The sequence below is a fragment of the Podarcis liolepis genome (assembly GCF_965112155.1).
Source record: "Podarcis liolepis genome assembly, chromosome: 18".
In the NCBI taxonomy this organism is placed as follows: domain Eukaryota; kingdom Metazoa; phylum Chordata; class Lepidosauria; order Squamata; family Lacertidae; genus Podarcis; species Podarcis liolepis.
Window position 1 is genome coordinate 6791078 of NC_139572.1, and position 27379 is coordinate 6818456.

The 27379-nt window shown below is 49.0% G+C and overlaps 1 protein-coding gene and 1 long non-coding RNA gene across 3 annotated transcripts in view; one reads left to right on the top strand and one right to left on the bottom strand.

The window, feature by feature from the left end:
- Positions 1-27379, bottom strand: part of LOC310697655 — a 147591-nt gene that overhangs the window by 63440 nt on the left and 56772 nt on the right. The window lies entirely within an intron of this gene.
- On the top strand, positions 1319-27221 carry DAPK3 (death associated protein kinase 3). 2 transcript variants are annotated; one of them, XM_083483974.1, is made up of 9 exons: positions 1319-1578; positions 3233-3367; positions 9931-10291; positions 12186-12315; positions 12960-13008; positions 13874-13900; positions 16527-16679; positions 22962-23007; positions 25313-27221. In XM_083483974.1, the coding sequence occupies exons 2-9, from the start codon at positions 3306-3308 to the stop codon at positions 25853-25855; spliced, it is 1371 nt and encodes a 456-aa protein (XP_083340100.1). In that variant the 5' UTR covers positions 1319-1578; positions 3233-3305; the 3' UTR covers positions 25856-27221. The 2 variants fall into 2 exon arrangements, with proteins under 2 accessions (XP_083340100.1, XP_083340101.1); XM_083483975.1 differs by having other exon boundaries at positions 1576-1694.

Sequence of the window (27379 nt, forward strand, 5' to 3'; positions counted from 1 at the left end):
GAGTCTTTCTTTGATTATATTCTTGGCCCTTCCCCTTTCTAAACTTAATAAATACTCTGGGGAGAGACCATATGTGGCCAATTTTCTGAGAGTGCCCTTCAACCAACTAGATTGGAATTTGTCAAGAAGCATCAGGGAAAGTAGTCCAACCGGCGAGTTGCAGGACACCCATATTCGCTGCCCAGGCTTACGCCCCCCTGGGGTGGTCACTTGGGTGCTGCTAACAGTGGTTTGACTTTACCCCCTGGAGGTGCACTCCATTGTTTTTCACAGAGGTCACATGTTTCTCTCTGAAGAGGAAGCCCTGCCCTGCTAGTATCTGCCAGCTGAATGGCTCTTAAGGTAGACTCAGCCTGAAGTTTGTGTTTGGGGAGGCTCATGTTAGATATATTCAGGTGGGGAATCTGGGGTCCGGATCTTTACTACCTGGCCCCACCGAGTGGGTGAACGGTGCTGGCTGTATGGGGCCAGATATGGATTTTAAATAAAAGGACACATGTAAAAACATGCTGATTCCCGAGCTGTCTGTGGGCCGGATTTAGAAGGCGATTGGGCCGCATCTGGCCCCCCGGGCCTTAGTTTGCCGACCCCTGCTCAAGAGTCTCCTCCAGCAGCATAATTCAAATGCATCAATTCTTCGGCAATCAGCCTTCTTTATGGTCCAGCTCTCACTTCCATACATCACTGCTGGGAAAACCATGGCTTTAACTATATGGACCTTTGTTGGCAAGGTGATGTCTCTGCTTTTTGAGATGCTGTCCAGGTTTGTCATTGCTTTTCTCCCAAGAAGCAGGCGTCTTTTAATTTCGTGGCTGCTGTCACCATCTGCAGTGATCATGGAGCCCAAGAAAGTAAAATCTCTCACTGCCTCCATTTCTTCCCCTTCTATTTGCCAGGAGGTGATGGGCCCAGTGGCCATGATCTTCGTTTCTTGATGCTGAGCTTCAGACCATATTTTGTGCTCTCCTCTTTCACCTCATTAAAAGGTTCTTTAATTCCTCCTCACTTTGTGCCATCAAGGTTGTGTCATCTGCATATCTGAGGTTGCTGATATTTCTTCCAGCGATCTTAATTCCGGCTTGGGATTCATCCAGCCCAGCCTTTCGCATGATGAATTCTGCATATAAATTAAATAAGCAGGGAGACAATATACAGCCTTGCCGTACTCCTTTTCCAATTTTGAACCAGTCAGTTGTTCCATATCCAGTTCTAACTGTAGCTTCTTGTCCCGCATAGAGATTTCTCAGGAGACAGATGAGGTGATCAGGAACTCCCATTTCTTTTAAGAACTTGCATGCAGCAAAAAAGCCAAATCTGCAAGGAGTTTGCTGCTTCTGCTGCGCCCCTGATAGGCCGGCCCGGCTGCCTTGCTGGCTGAATGGATGACGTCACCGCCTGCCCGGGGATGCGGGGGAGGCGCCGGAGCCCGGGACTGTGACGTCACCTCCGCGCTTTAGCCAATGGGGAGAGCCGCTGCGGCCAGTGTTGGAATGCGGGCGGACGCGGCGCCTTGCCTCTCGCTGTCTCTCTCGGGGACGCGCCTTCCTCGCCTCCCGGGCGCGCTCTCGCCCTCCTAAGGTGGGCGATGGGGTGTGGGGGGCTTTTGGGGGGTGGAGGCTGCGCTCGTTTGCAGGAGGATATTTTGCTTTTTGATGCTATTAAATATGGGTTTGGAAGTGGAAATCGCGAAAGAGGTGCTTTTGTTTAGGGGGAGCCCTAGATTTATTGAAAAGGGGGCGGGGGGCAGATATGTGGGGCTCTGAGACCCCAGGGGTTTGAGGCTGGGGCTCGTGGGGGGTTGCTCGTGGGAAAAGGCTTTGTTAGGGAGGCAGGGAAGGAGGAGGGGGGGAGTTTCCAGAAATATAGGGTTGGGGTCCCCCCCCACCTGAGGGGTGGGTGGGGAGGAAATGTGGGGCTGGACTAGATGACCCTGGCGGGTCCCTTCCAGCTCTGCACTTCTGTGGTTCTAAGAAACGGCTGCCGGGAGGGGGGTGGTGGTGGTTTGAGCCAGGAGGGAAGGGGTTAAGTTGTGGGGGTGCTTTTCACGTTAAGTCGTGGGGGCAGGCACTTGATGGGAGGGAAGGGGTTACGTTTTGAGGTTGGGCTGCTTTTGATGGGAGGGGTGGGGTTGAGTCGTGGGGGGTGCTGCTTTTGATGTTGTGGGGCTGCTTTTGATGGGAGGGAAGGGGTTAAGTCGTGATGCTTTTGATGGGAGGGAAGGGGTTAAGTCGTGATGCTTTTGATGAGAGGGAAGGGGTTAAGTCGTGATGCTTTTGATGGGAGGGAAGGGGTTAAGTTGTGGGGCTGCTTTTGATGGGAAGGAAGGGGTTAAGTTGTGGGGATGCTTTTGATATGGGGTTAAGTCGCAGGGCCGCCACTTTTGGAAAGATAGGGTGCAGAGGGGTCTGTGGGTCTGGGAGGCAACTGATGTGTGTGTGAATGGGGCTTGGATTCTTTTGGGGGGTGGAGGAAGGTTGGGGGGCTGGAATCTCTAGGGATGGGGGAGCAGCAGGCGAGAAAGGAGTCTCCGAAGGAAGCCACCTTGAGTTCCTGTCACGGGAAAAAGGCAGGGAATAATAATAATAATAATAATGTGTGATTTTACAGTGGTTGTTCCTTTAATAATAATAATAATAATAATAATAATAATAATAATAATAATTTGTTATTTATACCCCGCCCATCTGACTCGGTTTCCCCGGCCACTTTGGACGGCTTCCAACCAAATATTTAAAACAAGACAGCATCAGACATTAAAAACTTCCCTGGGCGGCTTTGAGCAGAATATTAAAATACAACGATTCAACAAATATTAAAAGCTTCCCTAAAGAGGGCTGCCTTCAGTTGTCTTTTAAAAGTAAAATAGTTGTTTATTTCCTTGACATCTGCTGGGAGGGCGTTCCACAGGGCGGGCGCCACCACCGAGAAGGCCCTCTGCCTGGTTCCCTGTAACCTCACTTCTCACAGCAAGGGAACCGCCAGAAGGCCCTCGGAGCTGGACCTCAGTGTCCGGACTGGACGGTGGGGGTGGAGACACTCCTTCAGGTCTACTGGGCCATTTAGGGCTTTCAAGGTCAGCACCAACACTTTGAATTGTGCTCGGAAACGTACTGGGAGCCAATGAAGATCTTTCAGGACCGGTGTTATATGGTCTTGGCGGTCACTCCCAGTCACTTTCCTTTCCTCCGTTGCAGGAACATTTGACTGATTTTTATCCTTCCTCTTCCTTTAGCATTGATCCAGCGCCGGGCAGTCTGGAAATTTGGTGACAGCTGCTTTTCCCGGGGGGCGGGGCAGAGGAAGCCATGTCCACTTTCCGCCAAGAAAATGTGGAGGATTACTACGAGATGGAAGAAGAACTGGGCAGGTGAGCTGGCTGAGTAATTTGTTGTGCAAATGCTTGCATGTTTTGCCTGTGTTTGTGAGAGAGAAATAATAATAATAATAATAATAATAATAATAATAATAATAATAATAATAAAGTGTCAGCTGCGTCCCATTGCTGACAGAGGGGGAGAGCATGGAGAGGAGGTAATTAGGCAGGAATGTGGAACGAGGGAGGAGCAGCCTAGTTAATAATAATAATAATAATAATATAATAATAATTTATTATTTATACCCCACCCATCTGGCTGGGTTTCCCCAGCCACTCTGGGCGGCTTCCAGCAAAACACTAAAATACAATAACCTAGTAAACATTAAAAGCTTCCCTAAACAGGGCTGCCTTCAGATGTCTTCTAAAAGTTTGGTAGTTATTTTTCTATTTGAGATCTGGTGGGAGGGCGTTCCACAGGGCGGGTGCCACCACCGAGAAGGCCCTCTGCCTGGTTCCCTGTAACTTGGCTTCTCGCAGCGAGGGAACCGCCAGAAGGCCCTCAGCACTGGACCTCTGTGTCGACAACTACCAGCAATAAAAAGGCAAGAAATCTCCAAGAATATGTGTGTTCCCCAATGGTGAATTTATAGGAAACAAGGTGTGATTGTTTGTGTTTGCGCTGGTGTAAGTTATTTATTGCTGATCAATTCGTGATGATATCGCAAAACTCCCATGGACAATTCCAACTTCTCCCTTGGAAACCTCAGCGAATCATCGTTGATAAACAGCCTGCAGCTTTTGTTGGTTCAGGTTAGTTCAAAGTGCCTTTTTGTAAAGAGCTCGGGGACGCCATAACAGAATGGACTGGCTTGTAAAACAGTATTGGGAAATAATTCGTAATGAATTGAAAAAAATAATATTTAAAAGTACTTTTTCAAAAAAAACAACAGCACCAGAGTCCTTTTCGTTGGGGATAATTCAGAAGGAAATTCCCAGGTGTCAAAAAAGGTTATTTATGTATGCTACTACTGCAGCCCGTGTTTTGTTAGCCCCAAAATGGAAAACGAGCGAGGTCCCAACTAAAGAGGATTGTAATTTAAGCTGACAGAATATGCGCAGCTTGCAGACTTAATATATAGAACATGGGTAGGCAAACTAAGTCCCGGGGACCGGATGCGGCCTAATCGCCTTCTAAATCCGGCCCGTGAATGGTCCGCGAATCAGTGTGTTTTTACACGTGTAGAATGTGTTCTTTTATTTAAAATGCATCCCTGGGTTATTTGTGGGGCATAGGAATTCGTTCATTTCTTTAATATAGTCCGGTCCCCCACAAGGTCTGAAGGACAGTGGACCGGCCCCCGGCTGAAAAAGTTTGCTGACCCCTGATACAGAGTGCGAGAACAAGAAGAACATACGTTTAGAGAAGATTGGAAAGCATTTATTGAATATATGGGGGGAAATTGTGTTTATTTGAAAATGTGGGCAGCATTAAGATAAATTCAACCGTGTAAATCAGTTTTGATGGATGCAGTAATGGAATATGGAATGGCGTGGCTTTTGTAAAATACGCAGGGATTTATGTTATGCAAAGTGAACCATGGAAAGAGAAGAAGGGATAGTTGTTGATATCTTAAAAGGTAAAGGTAAAGGGACCCCTGACCATTAGGCCCAGTCGTGGCCGACTCTGGGGTTGCGGTGCTCATCTCGCTTTATTGGCCAAGGGAGCCGGCGTACAGCTTCCGGGTCATGTGGCCAGCAGGACTAAGCCGCTTCTGGCGAACCAGAGCAGCGCATGGAAACACCATTTACCTTCCCGCCAGAGCAGTACCTATTTATCTACTTGCACTTTGACATGCTTTCAAACTGCTAGGTTGGCACGAGCAGGGACCGAGCAACGGGAGCTCACCCCGTCATTGCGGGGATTTGAACCGCCGACCTTCCGATCGGCAAGTCCTAGGCTCTGTGGTTTAACCCACAGCGCCACCCGCGTCCCGTTGATATCTTAAGGGTCTTTAAATGAATATTATAAAAGGTAAAACATAAAAGATAGTAAAAATTGTGGAGATTAGAGGAAACCTTCAGGACCCAAGGGACTGGCAGCCTAGGAGGCTGTTGCCATGCTGGGGCTTAAAACTTCAGACCCTGGTTCGATTTTTCGGCTATTTATTTGTGTTTACATCCTGTGCGCTTGCCTCACACAAGCGGGTTCTGACTTCACACTAGAATTTCAGATCGCCCTGGAGCATCGCTTGTGGCGTTTCTGCATTCTTGACTTGTGCGTCAGCTGCACAAATTATTTCAGGGACGTTTCCTGTCTTGAGTAATTCCAGTCTGGCCAGCAGATTTGAGGCAGTTCCCGTCCCCCCCCCCCCAAGCCTGGGAAAAGGAAGTGAGGGTGTTGCAAGGATCTCGCCCATATCCCGAACTCAGAATCCACGGGTGTCGCAACTTTGGTTTCAGGGGGTGATGCGAGATCCTTGCCCAATATTGCGGACTCACCCTGATCTGACGATATACAGTGGTGCCCTGCAAGACGAATGCCTCGCAAGACGAAAAACTCGCTAGACGAAAGGGTTTTCCGTTTTTGCGTTGCTTCGCTAGACGAATTTCCCTATGGGCTTGCTTCGCAAGACGAAGACGTCTTGCGCTTTTTTTTTAAAGCCGCTTGAAGAGGCGCAGTTGCGACGGACCGTGCTTCGCAAGACGAAAAGCATCGCAAGACGAAAAGACTCGCGGAACGAATTCTTTTCGTCTTGCGAGGCACCACTGTACACAGGATTCGGCCCCAGACCTTTGCAACACCGTCACCTCTTTGGTAGCCGTAGGGCAGCCTTATTGTATGCTTATTGTGTGGACGTAAATCCCGCCAGGGTGAATATAAAAATCAATGATTTTTTTTTAAAATGATTTTTTTTATTTAAATTGGATTTTTTTAAAATTTAAATTGGATTTCTTTTATTTAAATCGATTTTCTTTAAAAAAATAAATTGGATTTTTAAAATAAAATGGTTTCGGAGGAAAAATCTATCTAAAGGTGATTTTCTATTTAAGTTACATTATACGGTAGTCCATCAGGAAATAAGGATTTGTTTTTCATGAGTAAGTTTATTTTTTTAGTCTAAGTTTATTTTTTTAAATTATTTAACCACATCAGTTAACAAACATGGATACATATGCTATAACGTTATTGTTTTAGTTAAAATAAATTGTTTAAATTGTTATGATTATTTTTCTCCTTCCAATAAAGCACAGCAGAAAAGTTGCCCAAATATAAACAGTTAACTTATTAAACCTTGCAATCATTTCATTGGTCTACATATTTCTGATAGTATTATCAATTTTTATCTCTAAGTATTACCAAATCAGTCTTTTTTTATATATATAACTGTAAAAAAAAAATCCTAACTAAGAAGACACGGACTTTAAAAAGGAACAGGAAAATTTTATAATTTAAATAGGAGACCATTGTAAGCAAATCAAAACTTTAGCTGGACTATAAGAATCACTTGTAAAGTAACGAAGGTTATGGACCATTTGGACAAATCAAAATAGCGGAGAACGTATTGATATGTAGTCTTAATTATTGTAATAAGGACCCATGTTAGGGGATGTTGGGGAAAGTCACGAGAATCTCACAAAATGATCATACAAATTTTCTGGCTGCAAATTTCTCTTGACAAGAATTTTTTTAAAAAATCCCCCAAGAAATAAAAAATGCTTATAAAAAAATCCCCCAGAATCTTAAATTTTATACGAGATATGTTCCCTAAAAAAGGCTCAACAATTTCGTCGTCGTTCCCCCCCCCCCCCAAAAAATAACCCCGCAACTTTGTCCAGATTTTCACTTTGGTGAATATGGCAGCCCTATTTAAGATCCCAATTAAATCAACCCCCCACCTTTTTTTGGACATGATGGTGAACTGTGAACTGAGAAACCAAAGCCAGTCCACTTATTTTTCCTTTTTTTAAAGAAAACCCTTGTGTGCTAAATCTGTTTGTTCTCTCCCCCCGCCCCCCCCCCGTCCGCCAGCCTCATTGCTCTCCGTCCGGATGAATTTTTGCTGATGGCCAGCAGAAATAAATCAGGTCCAGCCGCTTTTGTTCTGCTTCCTTGTCGTTTTCTTTTTGCAACGGCAACCGTATATGGAAAGCTAGCTTGCTGTGTGATCTCACCTTTGAAAAATGTAAATAGCTGCATTTTGATGCCCCGTGCCTGCGGCTTTATTAAAACAGAGCGCAAAGAGGTTTTTCCTTCTTCCGTAGGCCTTTCCTTCTATGGAAAGACTCCAGAATTTGTGGAACAATATGCGCGTGTGACGGACATTTTCTCCTTTTTTAGCAACTAGTGTAGATTTCTCCCAGCTTTTTCACGCTCACAAAAACCAGGAAGTGCTTCTTTGCTGCGGCAGACGGTGAAGGAAGGTGAGGACAGGTGACCCCACCTAGGCCCGAAGTCACCCCCCCAAAGCAGGCTCAAAGCTTCTCAAAGCTTTTCAAAATCATTTTCTCAGCAGCTAAGCATCAGAAACATTCCGCTTGCTGTAACTAAAAAGATTGCAACAAGGTCGAGAACGGAGCCCATTGTCTTCTCAGGCCTTTCTCAGAACCACGTTGCAACTTGCTTTCTCTCCGGGAACCATGCCAAGGCACAAGAATGAAACAACGGGAACACTCTGAAAACCCCCTCAACCCCCTTTCCTGCCAAGAGTCCGCAATAGTCCCAAGACAGCTTTCTGTCCATGCTCAGGAACCTCAACATGGGGCAGGACTCTGGAAGAAGGAGGAGAAAGGAGGAGGGAACTGGAAAGGGGTATATATGCTTGTGCACATGACTGTGAATTTCGTGCATGCTTTTTGTGACTTATCCCACTTGCTCCTTCTACCAGTTCATGGATGGTAGAAATAAAAGCCTTTTCTCTGAAACTATTCCTTGAGTGTCTGTTGACTCCCACTTCCCTTTCCCAGGTGCAATATTTTTTCCCCACCCGAGGGCAAAGCCTCATAAAGCTACAGCGGGAGCGTCAGGAATGTGCCTTGTGCTAACTGGGTCCGCGTTGGAGCACGGGGAAATCCACAAATATCCCCTTTCTGCAAAATATCTCCTTCAGTTTCATACTCCTGGTCCTCCTGCCTGGCTTCATAGAACCATTTTGTGGAATAATAATAATAATAATAATAATAATAATAATAATAATAATAATTTATTTATACCCCGCCCGTCTGGCTGGGCTTCCCCAGCCGCTCTGGGCGGCTTCCCAAAAAATATTAAAATACTGTAATACATCAAACATTAAAAGCTTCCCTGAACAGGGCTGCCTTCAGATGTCTTCTAAAAGTCTGGTAGTTGTTTTTCTCTTTGACATCTGGTGGGAGGGCGTCCCACAGGGCGGGTGCCACCACCAAGAAGGCCCTCTGCCTGGTTCCCTGTAACTTGGCTTCTCGCAGTGAGGGAACCGCCAGAAGACCCTTGGAGCGATGGGGGTGGAGACGCTCCTTCAGGTATACTGGACGTGGGGCTACCTTATATATCATTTCCCAGTAAGCCTTAACCTTACTACAAGACCACCACATATGATTAAAAAGAACTTTCTTTCTCTTTACATTTCCAACACTTGTTTGATTTAGATTTATACATTTTTGCCAGTTGACTTGGTGTTAGATCCCAATGATATATCATTTTCATATAATTTTCTCTTAAACTGTAACATGCTGTAATTTTTATATCCGTATTCCACAATCGTTCCCATGCTTCTGTGTCTATATTATGACCAGTATATTGCCCAGTGAAGCTGGATTTGTTTGGGAGTGAAGCTTCCCGGTTCCGAGTAGGAAATGTTTAGGATGCGGGTGGCGCTGTGGGTTAAACCACAGAGCCTAGGACTTGCCGATCAGAAGGTCGGCGGTTCGAATCCCCGCAATGACAGGGTGAGCTCCCGTTGCTCGGTCCCAGCTCCTGCCAACCTAGCAGTTCGAAAGCACGTCAAAGTGCAAGTAGATAAATAGGTACCACTCCAGCGGGAAGGTAAACGTCGTTTCCCTGCGCTGCTCTGGTTCGCCAGAAGCGGCTTAGTCCTGCTGGCCGCATGACCCAGAAGCTGTACGCCGGCTCCCTCGGCCAATAAAGCGAGATGAGTGCCGCAACCCCAGAGTCGTTCACGACTGGACCTAATGGTCAGGGTTCCCTTTACCTTTACCTTACACAGAGGAATGATGTGCGGTGTCTGAAATAGGAGTCTCAGAAAAAGGGGAAGGAAGTCAAGATTTGAAATGTCAAAAGGACTGTAAAATTAGTGAAATGTATAAAAATGAACGGCATAAGCAAAATTTAAAATAAAAATAAAATACAGTGCACGCTCGGGTCGCGAACGTGATCCGTGCGGGATGCACGTTCGCAACCCACAGCTTTCGCAACTCGCGTGGGTTGCTATTTGGCGCTTCTGCGCATATGCAAAGTGCGATTTGACGCTTCTGCGCATGTGCGACCGTCGAAACCCGGACGTAACCCATACTTCCGGGTTTCGGCGTCCGCAACCTGAAAAAACGCAACCTGAAGCGGCTATAACCCGAGGTATGACTGCAAGTGAACGTTTTCCGTCCCTCTCTCTCCCTCTCAGCGGCCAGTTTGCGATCGTGCGCAAGTGCCGCGAGAAGAAGAGCGGCCTGGAATACGCGGCCAAGTTCATCAAGAAGCGCCGCCTGTCCTCCAGCCGCCGCGGGGTGAGCCGCGAGGAGATCGAGCGGGAGGTCGACATCCTGCGCGAGATCCAGCACCCCAACATCATCACGCTGCACGACATCTTCGAGAACAAGACGGACGTGGTGTTGATCCTGGAGCTGGTCTCCGGTGGAGAGCTCTTCGATTTCCTGGCCGAAAAGGAGTCGCTGACCGAGGAGGAGGCTACGCAATTCCTCAAGCAGATTTTGGACGGCGTCCACTACCTCCACTCCAAACGCATCGCCCACTTTGACCTCAAGGTGAGATCCTGCTCACACAATATAATAACAATCATAATAATATTTTTTTATTTATACCCCGCCCTTCCCGGCCAGAGCTGGGCTCAGGGCGACTAACACCAATAAAATCACAATAAAAACATAATAGGGGGGAAAGGGGGGGGGGAGGTAAAGGGGAAAAAAACCCAATTTAAAATACAGGTGAAAATGCAATTTAAAATGCAGCCTCATTTTAAAGTAGCTGATAAATCAAGACCATAAGGGGAGAGGAGAACATAAGGGTCAGACAGAGTCCAAACCAAAGGCCAGGCGGAACAGCTCTGTCCTGCAGGCCCTGCGGAAAGATGTCAAGTCACACAGGGCCCTAGTCTCTTGTGACAGAGCGTTCCACCAAGTCGGGGCCAGTACTGAAAAGGCCCTGGCCCTAGTTGAGACCAGCTAACCTCCTTGAGGCTCAGGACCTCCAAAGCGGTGTTATTTGTGGGTCTTAAGGTCCTCCACGGGGCATACCAGGAGAGGTGGTCCCGTAGGTATGTGGGTCCGAGGTTGGTGACTGGGAGCGGCCACCAGGAGCATATAACACCGGTCCTGAGGAATTTATGTTGACTCCCAGTACGTTTCCGAGCACAATTCAAAGTTTTGGTGATGATCTTTAAGGCTGGAAACAGCCTTGGCTCTGAATACCTGAAGGAGCGTTACTGAGGTCCAGCTCCAAGGGCCTTCTGACAGTTCCTTCACTGAGAGAAGTGAGGTTGCAGAGAACCAGGCAGAGGGCCTTCTCGGTGGTGGCACCCTCCCATCAGATGTCAAGTAAGCATACAGTGGTACCTCGGGTTACATACGCTTCAGGTTACATTCGCTTCAGGTTACAGACTCTGTTAACCCAGAAATAGTACCTCAGGTTAAGAACTTTGCTTCAGGATGAGAACAGAAATTGCGTGGCGGCGGCAGCGGGAGGCCCCATTAGCTAAAGTGGTGCTTCAGGTTAAGAACAGTTTCAGGTTAAGTACAGACCTCCGGAATGAATTAAGTACTTAACCTGAGGTACCACTGTACAACCTTTAGAAGACATCTGAAGGCAGCCCTATATTGGGTTGTTCTTAACATTTCGTACCAGCTCCATCTGGTACGCAGGCTGAGACCCTACCTTCCCGCGGACTATCTTGCCAGAGTGGTGCATGCTCTGGTTATCTCTCACTTGGACTACTGCAATGCGCTCTACGTGGGGCTCCCTTTGAAGGTGACCCGGAAACTACAACTAATCCAGAATGCGGCAGCTAGACTGGGGACTGAGAGTGGCCGCTGGGACCACATAACACTGGTCTTGAAAGACCTACATTGGCTCCCAGTACGTTTCCGAGCACCATTCAAAGTGTTGGTGCTGACCTTGAAAGCCCTAAACGGCCTCTGTCCAGTATATCTGAAGGAGTGTCTCCACCTCCATCCTTCTGCCCGGACACTGAGGTCCAGCGCCGAGGGCCTTCTGGCGGTTCCATCTCTGTGAGAAGTGAGGTTACAGGGAACCAGGCAGAGGGCCTTCTTGGTGGTGGCGCCCGCCCTGTGGAACGCCCTCCCACCAGATTTCAAGGAGATAAACAACTACCTGACATTCAGAAGACATCTGAAGGCAGCCCTGTTCGGGGAAGTTTTTAATGTGTGACATTTTAGTGTATTTTTGGTCTTTGTTGGAAGCCGCCCAGAGTGGCTGGCTTTTAATTATTATTATTATTATTATTATTATTATTATTATTATTTGATGTTTTGTTTTTTAATATTCTGTTGGAAGCCGCCCAGAGTGGCAGGGGGCAAACTCGGTCAGATGAGCAGCTTGTGAATAATAAAAACACCATTACCCTGATCCTCTGGCGGCAGAGACTTGGTGCTCATGTGTTCTCTCAACGTTTCCCCCTCCCAGCCTGAAAACATCATGCTCCTTGATAAGAACGTCCCAAGCCCTCGCATCAAGCTGATTGACTTTGGCATTGCCCACAAGATTGAAGCAGGGAACGAGTTCAAAAACATCTTTGGCACTCCCGAGTTTGTAGGTATGTGTGTGAGAGCAGGATGTTGGGGGAGTGCAATGGACTGGGGTGGTTGATGGGTGAGGGGCGAGCAAGCAGGAGAAACCCTCAGCCTGGAGAGGAGAGGATGGTCTAAACCACTGAGCTTCTTGGGCTTGCCGATCAGAAGGTCGGTGGTTCGAATCCCCGCGATGGAGTGAGCTCCCGTTGCTCGGTCCCTGCTCCTGCCAACCTAGCAGTTCGAAAGCACACCAGCACAAGTAGATAAATAGGTACCACTCCGGCAGGAAGGTAAACGGCCTTTCCGTGCGCTCTGGTTTCCGTCACGGTGTCCTGTTGCGCCAGAAGCGGTTTAGTCCTGCTGGCCACATGGCCCAGAAAGCTGTCTGTGGACGAATGATAGATAGATAGATAGATAGATAGATAGATAGATAGATAGATAGATAGATAGATAGATAGAATGCTGGCTCCCTCAGCCTGAAAGCAAGATGAGCGTCACAACCCCAGAGTCGCCTTGGACAGGACTGAACCATCCAGGAGTCCTTTACCTTAACCTTTACCTATCTCCATGAATCCGGAGCCACAAAGTATTTGAGAGGCAGGTGCACAGATCTGGCAGGTTCTCTGTCCCAGAAATGCTTATTTTTTTCTCATCCCTCTCTCCAAAGCTCCAGAAATAGTCAACTACGAACCTTTGGGCCTGGAGGCTGATATGTGGTGAGTAAAATAAGCTTGGCTTAGATTTCTTGTGGAATTTTATTATTATTATTATTATTATTATTATTATTATTATTATTATTATTTAATGCACAATAACTTCGCTGTGATGGGACGCGGGTGGCACTGTGGGTTATACCACAGAGCCTAGGGCTTGCCGATCAGAAGGTCGGCGGTTCGAATCCCCGTGACGGGGTGAGCTCCCGTTGCTCAGTCCCTGCTCCTGCCAACCTAGTAGTTCAAAAGCACGTCAAAAGTGCAAGTAGATAAGGAGGTACCGCTCCGGCGGGAAGGTAAACGGCGTTTCCATGCGCTGCTCTGGTTCGCCAGAAGAGCTTGAAATGGGATTCATATGAACTCCATTTAAACAGACAGAATAATAATAATAATAATAATAATAATTTTATTTCTACTCTGCCCTCCCCAGGCAAGGGCGGCTAACACCAGGTAGAAAAACAACTTAAAAACAAGATTAAAGTACAACATTATAAAATCAGCCTCATTTCAGTAGAAACTCAAATAAAAAGCTTCCCCTTTGCCGCAATCCCACTTCTCTTGCTTCTCCCTGCTGGGACCCAAAGATGCTCTCAGGTGGTGGCCTTTTCTGCTGCCAGATTCTGCCTTTATTGCTAATTTCTGACTCCTTGTCCTCAGCCGTGTGTCAGCGCGGCTGTTGAGTCAACTGGGGAACACCAGGCATTGTCAGGCTGCAATGCCCGTCATCCCTAACATTGTCTAGGGCTGAGTCCAGCAGCATTTTTTGGGGGGGATTGCAGATCTCCCACCCCATGTTTCTGTGTCTTTTGGGACATTTCGATGCTAGTACGTTGATCGTCTCCTTTTCCTTTCCCTTCCTTCGTTCCAGGAGCATCGGCGTCATCACCTATATCCTGTGAGTATTTCAAAACAAAACACGTTGCGCAAAGTCAAGCCCTATGCTCAGAGAACAAGCATAGCTCCACCGGTAGAGCGCGGGGCTCTTAACCTCAGGGTTTTGTGTTCGAGTCTCACGTGGGGCGAAAGATTCTTTCATTGCAGGGGGCCCATTAAAGCCCTAACAGCCTTGGCCCAGGAAACCTGAAGGAGCGTCTCCACCCCCATTGTTCTGCCCAGACGCTGAGGTCCAGCGCCGAGGGCCTTCTGGCGGTTCCCTCACTGAGAGAAGTGAGGTTACAGGGAACCAGGCAGAGGGCCTTCTCGGTAGTGGCTCCCTCCCATCGGATGTCAAGGAAATAAACGACTACCTGACTTTTAGAAGACATCTGAAGGCAGCCCCGTTCAGGGAAGTTTTTAATGTGTGACATTTTAACGTATTTTTAATCTTTGTTGGAAGCCGCCCAGAGTGGCTGGGGAGACCCAGCCAGATGGGTGGGGTACAATTAATAAATAATAATAATAATAATAATAATAATAATAATAATAATAATAATAATAATTATTATTATTATTATTATAGATGACTCCCGCTGTCCCTTCCAATTTGACAAATCTGTGCTTCTCCAGAAGGGTTGCATGTTGAGTAGTGCAGCGCCTTTGGGGAAGAGGGGGCTTAGCTTACTGTTTTGAGTTTTTCTCCCCCCCTAGGTCCGGCACTTGGGACGCAGGTGGCGCTGTGGGTTAAACCACAGAGCCTAGGCCTTGCCGATCAGAAGGTCGGCGGTTCGAATCCCCGCGATGGGGTGAGCTCCCATTGCTCGGTCCCTGCTCCTGCCAACCTAGCAGTTCGAAAGCACGTCAAAGTGCAAGTAGATAAATAGGTACCACTCCGGTGGGAAGGTAAACGGCGTTTCTGTGCACTGCTCTGGTTCGCCAGAAGCGGCTTAGTCCTGCTGGCCACATGACCCGGAAGCTGTACCCCGGCTCCCTTGGCCAATAAAGCGAGATGAGCGCCACAACCCCAGAGTCGGCCACGACTGGACCTAACGGTCAGGGGTCCCTTTACCTTTTATGTCCGGCACTTAGCGCATGCTGGTGGCTTCAGTAACTCGGGTTCGCGGGGGGTGGAGATCTTAGCCCAGCCAGGAAGCCATAGCTGCCCTTCTGGTGGTCGAAGGGCACAGCAGCTTGCTTTGGGGTCACACAAGCCTGGGGGGCCGAGAGCAGCGGATGCCGTAAAGATCATAGAGACATAACAAGAGCCTTCTGGATGGGATGGGAGAGTGCTCTTGTGTTCGAATCCTGATTGTGGATGGTGTTTTTTCCATCGGATCTTTTTAAAGAGACGTTGGCTGGTCCCCTGTCAGGGATGCTTTCTCCGTGCTCCCTGCCTGGCAGGGGTTGGTCTAGAGCAGTGTTTCCCAACCTTGGGCCTCCAGCTGTTTTTGGACTACAACTCCCATCATCCCTAGCTAGCAAGACCAGTGGTCAGGGATGATGGGAATTGTAGTTCAAAAACAGCTGGAGGCCCAAGGTTGGGAAACACTGGTCTAGAGGACCTTTGGGGAGCCCCTTGCAACTCTACCTCCTTATGTACTTAATCCTCCCAGACTTTTGCTAGCTTTCGATTCCAGAGTATGGTATGTTCTTCGTCGACTTGGATTCCTGCTTTAAATTTTTTTTTTAAAAAAATAAATCTGTGGATTTTTTATCGATGGTTTAAATCAGGGGTGCCCAAGCTTTTTCCAAAGAGGGCCAGATTTGAGGAAGTGAACACACATGAGGGCCGGCCAAAGTTGTTGAGCTCTTTTTACAATTTTACCCCAAAGTTGTTGAGCTGTTTTTTTTTTAGGATTGAAGTTTTGCTGAGCTTTTTTTAGGATTTTACCCCCAGGACATATACAGTGGTGCTCCGCAAGACGAACGCCTCGCAAGACGGAAAACCCGCTAGACGAAAGGGTTTTCCGTTTTGGAAGCGCTTCGCAAAACGAATTTCCCTATGGGCTTCCTTCGCAAGACGAAAGCCCATAGGGAAATCTCCGGGACAGCGGGGAAGCGCAGCGCGTCTTCCCCACTGTCCTCAGACCTCCTCCGAAGGCTGGCGGTGGGGCGGAAAGCCCTTCTCCCCGCGCCAGCCTTCGGATGGCTGTCCTGAAGACTTGCGGTGGGAGGAGGGTTTTCCTTCCCACCGCCAACATTCAGAATGCTGTTCTGAATGTTGGCGGTGGGGAGGAAAAACCCTCCTCCCACCGCAAGCCCCGGGAACAGAGGAGAAGCGCTGCGCCCCTTCCCCTCTGTTCCCGTACCTGTCCTGAAGGCTTGCGGTGGGGAGAAAAGCCCTTCTCCGCACCGCCAGCCTGGCAAGCGGTTTCCATAGGAACGCATTGATTGATTTTCAATGCATTCCTATGGGAAACCGTGCATCGCAAGACGAAAAACTCGCAAGAAGAAAAAACTTGCGGAACGAATTAATTTCGTCTTGCGAGGCACCACTGTACTGCCATGGGGATGGGATTAAATGGACTGGATTAGGCCCCTGAAACAGGCTTTGGACACGCCTGGTTTAAATTGTTTGGTTAGTTGTTACAAAACGCCTAAATAAAGCCGTTTCTTCTCCCTTTTTTATCCTTTCGCCCTCGCAGCTTAAGCGGCGCCTCTCCGTTCCTGGGCGAAACGAAGCAGGAAACTCTGACCAACATTTCTGCTGTCAACTATGACTTTGACGAGGAGTACTTTAGCAACACCAGCGAACTGGCGAAGGACTTCATTCGGCGGCTGCTCGTCAAGGATCCCAAGTACGAAATGCGGGTGATGGGTTATGGGTGTCTGTTTTGGGACTACAGTTCCCATCATCCCTGACCTGTTAGCTAGGGATGATGGGAGTTGTAGTCCTCAAACAGCTGGAGGGCCACATTTGGCCATCGCTGCATGTAGCCTACCCCCAACCCCCTCAAAGTTCATGGCAGCGGTGAGATTTGAACGCGGAACCTCGTGATTCATAGCTCGGTCTCTCTCAGCGCGACGCTAATGCGCTCGGCGCAAGCTGTGGCATAATAATAATAATAATAATTTATTATTTATACCCCGCCCATCTTTCTGGGTCCCCCCAGCCACGCTGCGCGGCTTCCAACAAAACACTAAAATACGAGAACCTATTAAACATTAAAAGCTTCCCTAAACAGGGCTGCCTTTAGATGTCTTCTAAAAGTTTGGTAGTTATTTTTCTCTTTGACATCTGGTGGGAGGGCGTTCCACAGGGCGGGTGCCACCACCGAGAAGGCCCTCTGCCTGGTTCCCTGTAACTTGGTTTCTCACAGCAAGGGAACTGCCAGAAGGCCCTCAGAGCTGGACCTAAGTGTCTGGGCAGAACGATGGAGGTGGAGATGCTCCTTCAGGTATACTGGACCGAGGCCGTTTAGGGCTTTAAAGGTCAGCACCAACACTTTGAATTGTGCTCGGAAACCTACTGGGAGCCAATGTAGATCTCTTTGCCAGGCTGCACAGATCTCTTTGCCAGGCCAGATGTTCATAAACGACAACAATGAGAGAAAAGGGTGTTTTCCCAAGGCAAATATATATTTTCCTGTTGACCTACATTTGTTCAAGGCCTCTGACGTCCCTCCTTGCCTTTCCCGAAGCCTCGGAGAAAGTAGAATAAATTGGGCAGCGTGAGATACCTATGCGCAAAACCTGTTTAGCTTGTTCTTGCTCATGCGCTGCCGCCTCGTGCAGCTTCTAAAAGCATAGAATAGGGATAGTGGACTTTCGCAGCCTCGCCTTCGCCTCTTCCCCTACCCGGCTGGTCAACTTTGACAGGTGGGCAAAGCCACCGCCTGCCAGTCACCTGACGTCATGATGTCAGGTGACTGACAGGTGGGCGGTCAAAGCTGACACGTCCTTGGGGGGGGGGCTGCTTTGCCAGTGGGAACGTGCTGAGAAAGCGGGACTGACTTTTAAACCCATCAGCAGAGGGACCCCAATCCTGTTCCCTGCAGCGGTCTGCTTCTCCAGCGGAGCCCCTGCAGCGGATTGAGAAGTGAATGCGGTTTTGGGGAAATAGCTTCATGGGCCAAACTGGACAACCTGGCAGGTCAAAGTTGTCTCAGGGACAGGAGGTTCCCTATATCCATGCTCTATAATGTCACAGAATCGTGAGTTCGCGCCCCACATTGATGACTTTGGCGACCCCCTTCTGACTCAGCAAATCTAAGATTCTATGAATCATTGCAAAGGGAGTTGCTTCTTGTGTGACCCGCTAGAAGCACCTGTTATAAGAATTTTAAGATCTCCAATATAGTAAGTTTACCAGATTTTTTTCCTACCCCTCCGCAGCGGCGCGGCAAGGTTGGGGCTCCCTCTTTTTTCTCCTTCTTCTTTCTCTCTCTCCCTTCTCCTTCTCCTCTCCTCCTTGTCTCTGCGTCGGCTCTGGGGTTTTCCTGGCCCCAGAGCGCCACTGGGCAGTCGGCCGGGTGGCAAGGCACTCTCGCTCCCGGCTCAATTTGGGTCGTGGGCGCGTGTGTCAGTGGTTCCCCCAGTTGACGCGCTGGGTGTTCCCAGTTCCCCGGCGGCGGTGGCAGTCTCAGCAGCCTGGAGCCAGCCTGATAGCGCAGTTGGCTCCGGCTGGCTTCAAGAGCTGCTCGCTGCCGTGGCGGCCGCCATTTTGCCTCGCCGGAAGTCCCCGTATGATGTGTCTTGTGCCGTTGAACCAACCACGCAACATTCATTCTCTACTAATGAGTCTACAACACTTAAAATATAAATCCGGGGACATTAAATGAAATCCGGGGACGGATTTTGTCCGGGGACAGATTTGTAAATCCGGGGACTGTCCCCGGGAAACGGGGGCGTCTGGTAACCATACAATATATAATAAATATTCATAAATGCACACATATCTAAATATATAAGCCATGCGTCTGAAATAGTACGGGAGAGCAATCCTGAAGCCACTTTGACTCTCCCAGTGACCTCAAATATTCCTCTGCAGTAAGGGAGGAAAATGGGGAAAGCCTCCCCATTGTCTTTTGCTTATGAATCCTGTCTTAAGGGTATATTTGTGTATGAAATAGTTGAGCCTGTGACCCAAACTCAGGAACTAAAGTATTAACCATCACAAAAGAATGGCCAGGCTGCCCAGGTACAGTGGTGCCCCGCAAGACGAATGCCTCGCAAGACGGAAAACTCGCTAGACGAAAGAGTTTTCCGTTTTGGAGGTGCTTCGCAAAACCAATCTCCTATGGGCTTGCTTTGCAAGACGACGATGTCTTGCGAGTTCCTGCTGGTTTTTTCCCCTCCCCCCCTTTTTCTAAGCCGCTAAGCCGCTTATCAGCTGATCCGATCAGCAGATAAGCCGCTAAAAGCCGCTAATAGCGCTAATCCGCTAATCCTTCAATGGGCTTGCTTCGCAAGACGAAAAAACCGCTAGACGCAGACAATCACAGAACGGATTCTTTTTGTCTTGCGAGGCACCACTGTAATGCATTCAGTGACCATGATCAGGTATCCTGGCAGGCAGGATTTCTGCTGTAGACCGCCTCCTTCTGTGATGTATGTATGATGTTTAGGGGGGTGGTCTTGGGCTACAGGGTGGCCAATTTCAAAATCTGTATAGGGGCTTGCGCACCATTGTTCGGAGTTCGGCCTCCCTCCTGTTGAATAAAGATCAGGCTTACTAGCCGCTTTGCTTCTCAATATACTCTGGTTGGCCTCTGTCATTTTCTCCTGCCGATGGAGAACCCACTTAAGAACTCTACAGTGGTACCTCGGGTTAAGTACTTAATTCGTTCCGGAGGTCCGTTCTTATCCTGAAACTGTTCTTAACCTGAAGCACCACTTTAGCTAATGGGGCCTCCTGCTGCCGCCGCTGCGCGATTTCTGTTCTCATCCTGAAGCAAAGTTCTTAACCCAAGGTACTATTTCTGGGTTAGTGGAGTCTGTAACCTGAAGCGTATGTAACCTGAAGCGTCTGTAACCTGAGGTACCACTGTATATGGGCTCTGGAATACCCCATAAGGGAAAGGGAGCAGTATTTTCTTATAAAATTATTAAGCATCACTCTCTTGAATGGACAACACGCTCCATTCGAACACCAAGAGGAAATGAGCAAGGTGAGTGTCAGGGAACTGACATCGGAGCGAGAGGCGAAGGGGAGGCTCCCAGATGATGCTGGCGAAGGACCCAGCAGCAGGGGGAGAAACAGCTCAGTAGAGGGGGAAGCCAATCAGCGCAACACCAGGGATAAAGGGGGGCAGACGGGGGAATTGGAGAGAGGGCTCCAGGACTCTTCACTGGACATCAGTGAGGAGAGCCCAGGTCCTCCGCTACCCATGCCTTCCCTGCGCAGAAGACTCCCGCGCAGTGAGAGGAGGAGGAGACTGGGCATCAAACAACTTTTATGTTGGAAGAGGTTCAAGAAACGCCCAGTGACGGATTCTGCCAGCGACTGAGGCAGCCGCCATGAGAAGGGGCTGTGCAGTCAGAAAGGTTTAACAAGGCAAATTAACTGAGAAAGGCACCAGTTTACGCACGAGTAACTCATACCCATTACAGTGAGTTTCCACAGGGCTTGTATTGGACAGAATCCCGTCGTGTCCCTGGCGTGTTGTCCATTTCAGAGGGAGATGCTTAATTAGCACCCATATCTGGGGGGCTGTCACAGAGAAGGCGAAGCAAACTTGCCTCCAAGCTTGGTAGGACCCAAATCAACGGATTCAAAGATAAAAATAATACAATAAAATTTATTTATACCCCGCCCTCCCCAGCCAAGACCGGGCTCAGGGCGGCTAACAACCAGGAATAAAAACAAGCTGATTGAAATACAACTTAAAGAACAAGATTAAAATACAACATTAGAATGTTAAAATGCAGCCTCATCACAGGAGGCGAAAGGAAAAAAGAAGGGGCGGGGATTAAATTGATTCTATTTTTTTAAAAAAGATATTTATTGGGGGGAAAATTAAATATAATAAAAAATAAAAAATAAACATACAAAATAATAAGCAGTTAAAAACACACATTAATTTTCGATAACATAACATCCATACCCTTATTTTCCCCGACCTCCTCATACTTCCCTTCTTTGTATTCCATTTCAGTTTGTTAGTTCAGCAAATCCTTACCATAAAACTTTTACCCATTTATAATCCTTTTTTCCTATCTCCTAAAGCATTACAGCTGGAAACCGCTTAATTTCTATCCAACATCTTTCTAACATTCATTAATTTTACAATATTTCTTTAAGTAGTCTTTAAATTTCTTCCAGTCGGGATTAAATTGATTCTAAGCCAAAGGCCAGGTGGAACAACTCTGTCTTACAGGCCCTGCGGAAAGAGATCAGATCCTGCAGGGCCCTGGTCTCATGAGGCAGAGCGTTCCACCAGGCTGGGGCCAGTGTTGAAAAGGCCCCGGCTCTGGTTGAGGCTAATCTAACTTCCTTGGGGCCTGGGACCTCTAGGGTGTTGCTGTTTATGGACCTTAATGGACCTTTATGGACCCATGGGGCATATCGGGAGAGGCGGTCCTGTAGGTACGAGGGTCCTAGGCCGTGAAGGGCTTTAAAGGTCAAAAGCAGCACCTTAAATCTGACCCTGTACTCCACTGGGAGCCAGTGCAGCTGGAAAAGCACTGGGTGAATATGCTCCCATGGCAGAGACCCCGTGAGGAGCCTCGCTGCAGCATTCTGCACCCGCTGGAGTTTCTGGGACAGCTTCAAGGGCAGCCCCACGTAGAGCAAATTACAGTAGTCAAGCCTGGAGGTGACCGTCGCATGGATCACTATGGCGAGGGCGGGGTGGGAAAGGTAAGGGACCAACTGCTTGATGCGGCAAAGGTGGAAAAATGTCGCCTTGGCTGTTGCTGTAACCTGCGCCTCCGTGGAAAGGATGAGGTTCTGACTAAACGGCAGGAAGAACTTTCTGAAGGCAAGAGCTGTCCGAGAGTGGAACGGACTTCCGTGGAAGGTGCTGGGCTCTCCGTTGAAGCAGAAGTTGTGTGTGTCAGGAAATCTTGCCTCTCAGGAGAAACTGGCCATTCTCCAGGCACCCGGCTTGATCTCCTGTTGACCTCCCTGTCTGCATTCCCGAGCAGGATCCAGGCTAGGTCACGATCGGCGATCCTCCTCAGGCGTGAGAAGAACACACCACTCTTCCCTGCCCCCAGGCAGGGGAAAGAGATAGACAGAAATGTATTTACATGCCTTTATTTCTGACTTTGCAGCGTTACAGAGAAACACGTCTGCTCTCTTCAAACTCCATCAGCAGAGAGACAAACGCCACCTCCTGTACTTCCTGTACAGGTCAAATTACACTCTGAGCTAAATCTGGTGCTCAGCACAGTGAATAGATTGTCCCTTTGTTCCCACGGAACAGTCCCAACATTCCCATCATGTTTTGCTTTCCAGCTAGCTGCAGCTCGCTGCCGCATTGCATCCATATCGTAACAGTGTGGCCATCTGCCAGGGATTCTTCCGCTATGATTCCCGCATTGCAAGGGGGTTAGAATAACAGAACTGCTTAGTTGCAAAGGCCAGGTGACCCTCAGGCCCAACTCCACAGCGCTAATGATTTCCCCGACAGAACTGCATTTTATTTTATTTTATTTTTTAAATATAAATATTAAATTTTATTGAACATAATTATTACAAAATACAAGCAAAATACATACATACATATTTTTTTCAGATAAGCACACACATTTTTAAAAAAGAACAAAAATGAGAAAAGGAAGAAAGGAAGAAGAAAAATTGCAAAAAGAAGAAAAAATGGAAGAACTCCCTCCAAATTCACTCGATGGAAGCGTTGGAAGTCAAGCAATGACGTTTTATTGTTGAGATAGTTGTGGAGTGAATTCAGAACTGCATTTTAAATTGGATTTTAACCTGTATTTTAAAGTGGTATCCCCTCCCCTTATGTTTTTACCGTAATTTTACGGTTGTTAGCCGCCCTGAGCCCGCCTCTGGCCGGGGAGGGCGGAGTATAAATAATTTATTATTAATTATTATTATTATTATTATTATTATTATTATTATTATTATTATTATTATTATTATTAACTGACCTCTGTTTCTCGTTCTGTTTCAGGAAGCGGATGACAATCGACCAAAGCCTGGAGCATCCATGGATTAAGGTAAAAACCGAGATGTTTCAGAATATTGGCTTGCAGTTCCTAAGCTATTTTTCTCACCCGCTCTTGAACCAGGTGGGCTTCCAGATTTGTAAGATCGGTAGCAAAGCCTTACGATCTAAGCCACTAAGCAGAGGAAGAAGGGGATGTTGAGGAGGGCAGTTTGGGGAGAGGATGGGAGCCGGCAAGTTCAGGAGACGGTGATTGAGCTGCCTGCCACCTTGGAAAACGAAATGGCCCAGTAAGCGGCCTTCACTGCTAGATGGTGCTGCTGGGGAAGGATGGTGAAAGGGGCTGAAGCACACGGGTTGGCGGTGGTGGCAGAAGAAGGGCACATTCCTCTTGACAAGCTCACCCTGACTGTGACCTGCAGGTTCAAAATGGATTCTAGAATCCTCCTCACTCACTTTGTCTTTTGTTTTGAAGTGGGGGCTGCAAGGTGACTGGAGGAGAGGTCCTGGAGGGGTCCGCGATGCTTCCCCTCCCCTTTCGTTAGGTTACGATACAATAAGGCCCTCTGCCTGGTTCCCTGTAACCTCACTTCTCGCAGGGAGGGAACTGCCAGAAGGCCCTCGGTGCTGGACCTCAGCGTCCGAGCAGAACGATGGGGGTGAAGACGCTTCTTCAGGTTTTCTGGGCCGAGGCCGTTTAGGGCTTTAAAGGTCAGCACCAACACTTTGAATTGTGCTCAGAAACTTCTTTGGAGCCAATGTAGGTCTTTCAGGACTGGTGTTATCTGGTCTCGGGGGCCACTCCCAGTCCCCAGTCTAGCTGCCGCATTCTGGATTAGTTGTAGTTTCTTGGTCACCTTCAAAGGTAGCCCCACATAGAGCGCATGGCAGTAGTCCAAGCGGGAGATAACCAGGGAGATAACAACTCTGGCGAGACAGTCCACGGGCAGGGAGGGTCTCATCCTGCGTACCAGATGGAGCTGGTATACAGCTGCCCTGGACACAGAATTAACCTGCGCCTCCATGGACAGCTGTGAGTCCAAAATGACTCCCAGGCTGCACACCTGGTCCTTCAGGGGCACAGCTACCCCATTCAGGACCAGGGAGTCCTCCACACCTGCCCACCCCCTGTCCCCCTAAAACAGTCCTTCTGTCTCATCAGGATTCAACCTCAATCCAATAGCCGCCATCCATCCTCCAACCGCCTCCAGACACTCACACAAGACATTCACTGCCTTCACTGGTTCCAATTTAAAACAGAGCTAGTGCTGGGTATCGTCCGCATACTGATGAACCCCCAGCCCAAACCCCAAGTAAATAGATGTGTAAAGATTTAAAAGAAAGAAACTTTTGGTCTCAGATGAAAAGGATGGGTGGTGTTGCTGAGTGGGGAGAGACTCTGTGGGTCCCCTAGACCAGGGGTCAGCAAACTTACTGCGCCTTGGGACAGTGCCTCCATGCCGGAGGAGCGCCTGCCCATATGTGTGGGCACACACTATTTCTGGCACACTTCCGGGTTGGAGGAGCACCGGAAATAGCTTGTGCGCATGTGCACGGGCCTCCTCTGACCCGGAGGTGCACAGGAACTAAGGCTTGCGCATGTGCAAATAACGCTTGTGCATGCGCACATTTTACCGTATTTTTCGCTCTATAGGACTCACCTGACCATAGGACACACCTTGTTTTAGAGGGGGAGAACGAGAAAAAAATAATCTCCCCCTCTCTGCTCAGCGCCCCTTCAGTGAAGCGGCAGGAGAAATGGAACCCCTTCCATTTCTCCTCCCGCTTAGCTGAAGGGGCGCTGCGCCTTAGCTGAAGGGGCACCTACCCTTCAGTGAAAGGAACTCGAAGCCTCCGGAGCGCAGCGGGAGCTCCGGCTGTGCTCCGGAGAAGCCTGGAGAGCGAGAGCGGTTGGTGCGCACCGACCCCTCTCTCTCTCCAGGCTTCAGTGAAGGCAACCCGAAGCCTCCGGAGCGCAGCAGGAGCGCTCCCACTGCGCTTCGGAGGCTTCGCGTTGCTATTGCTGAAGCCAAGGAGCCTGCATTTGCTCCGTAAGACGTACACACATTTCCCCTTAATTTTTGGAGGGGAAAAATGTGCGTCTTATAGAGCGAAAAATACGGTATTTCCGGTGCTCCTCCAACCTGGAAGTGGGCAGCTGCGCAGCGCTGGTAAGAGCGGGCAGCGGGGGTCGCCGCGGGCCGAATAAACGAGTCCCTTGGGCCTTATCCGGCCCGTGAGCCTTAGCTTGGGGACCCCTGCTCTAGACTGACCCCCTGGAATGGGGACGGCGGGCGGGAAAGAGAAGCAACTGCCCGAGCCTCTTTTCTGAGCGTCTCCCCGCTGACCCTTTGCAGGTGATCAAGCGCCGGAACGTCCGCAACGAGGACAGCGGCAAGAAGCCCGAGCGCCGCCGCCTCAAGACGACCCGCCTGAAGGAGTACACCATCAAGTCCCACTCCAGCATGCCGCCCAACAACACCTACGTCAACTTTGAGCGCTTCTCCAAGGTCATGGAGGAGGTGGCGGCGGCCGAGGAGGGCCTTCGCGAGCTTCAGCGGAGCAAGAAGTCCTTCCGCGAGGACATCGAGGCCCTGCGCTCCATCTACGAGGAGAAGGAGCTGTGGTACAAGGAGGAGAACGAGGCCGTGGGCCAGGACCTGCGGCAGATCCGGCAGGAGATGCAGAAGACGGAGGCCCTCAAGCGCCAGGCGCAGGAGGAGGCCCGGAGCGCCTCGCTGGCCGCCAACGGGCTGAAGAGGCGATACCGGAAGCTCGAGAACCGATACGAGGCCCTGGCCAAACAGCTGGCGTCCGAGATGAAGTTCGTGCAAGAGCTGGTGCGCTCCATCGAGCTGGAGAAGCTGCGGGGCGGGGAAGGGGACTGCGGCATCCGCTAGCGCCCTCCCCTCCTGGGGCGGGGTGAGGAGACGGGAGCAGATCCGTCTCGGCCGTGGGTTCGAGGGCTGCGCCCCCTCGCCCAGCCTCCTGGCCCAGCGTCCCAACGACTCTTTGACCTATGGCTCCTTATTTAATCACTGGTGTGGCGTGCTTCCTGGACTACGTATCCCATGATGCAGCGCTCCTGCCGGGACCCAGCATGGCAGGCAACATCCCTGACTTGTAGCCTGAAGCTGGAACTTTGTGCTTGTTAAAAATATCCTGTCTTGCCCGGGGCTTTCCGTTCTGCCCTTTTTCGGCCCCAGGATGCGCCGGCCTTCTCGAGGGTTTGAAGAGAGCGGGATGTCGGTGTTCTCTTCCCCCAAATGAGGTTCCGACGGCAAACTTTGAAGCCCAAAAGTCTTGTTTCCGTTTGCTCGCTGGGCTTCTGAGTGCGGAGAGACTGCTGCCCAGATTATGGGAGATTATGGTGCCCAGATTATGGTGCCCAGATTATGGGAGATTATGGTGCAGATGTGATGTGCAAGAGAAGGGTTTTGCCTCACTAAATCAGCCATTCCAGGGCAGAACATGACGCCCCATTATCCTTTGGGTCGTTTCTGCTAGGGGCCTCGTGGCAGGTTTTCTGGGACCAAGGCTGCATTTAAAAACCACATGGCTTGTGTTCCGCATATCGGAGGGAGCTTCACTTCACAAATATCAGGGTGTCTCTGGGTTGCGGGCAGCGAAAAGTAGATTATGAGAACTTCCTTCCCTAAAGGCCAGTGTTTGTAGTAACAAACATCTGCCTAGGTAGGACATCCAAACATTTTAAATCTTTTCCCAGGATCTTCCTCTTTTATCCTTTATCGTTTTGAAGTAGCCTCGTGGTACGTTTTCTTTCCTATTATTATTCTTTGTATCAAGAAGCCATCTTTGCTTTTTTAATAATAATAATAATAATTGTAGGATTCTTGGTTTGGGTTCATGTTTAGGAGGAGGTGATTAGGGTCACAACAGTTGCTCTGGGAATTTCAGATATTAACTGTGAATCGAGGGGTGGTGGTCATTGTAAAGAAATCACATGCTTAGGACTGATGTGGCTACGTACAGGGATATTTCCAGGTGTCTTTTGTATTGAACGTTTATGATGATTTGTGCTCAGGATGCTGCTGGGGCTGTCACACAAAAGTCCTGCTTTCAGCGCTGTTTCGTAACTGCAAAAGTTCGGGGGCGGCCACACCGCTTCACCCCAGCCGGGGCGCATCCTGTAACCTCCTGCTGAAACCCTGTAACGTTTCGTTCTCCAGATGTTGTGCTTTAGCAAGCATGTGGTGCAGCTTTGGGGAAGCATCGCAGAGCCACCAATAAAGAAGAATCAATCCACCTTGGCGCACTGTTACTTTGTCTGGAACCCTCTGCAGAATGCAACTGCTGCAAAATGCGCATTGGAGCGGGGGACGGCTTAGTACTGAAAGAGTCCATCCACCTTATTTTGGAGCCCTCTAAAGTGTGGCTGAGGTTATCTGCTAACTCGGGGTAGC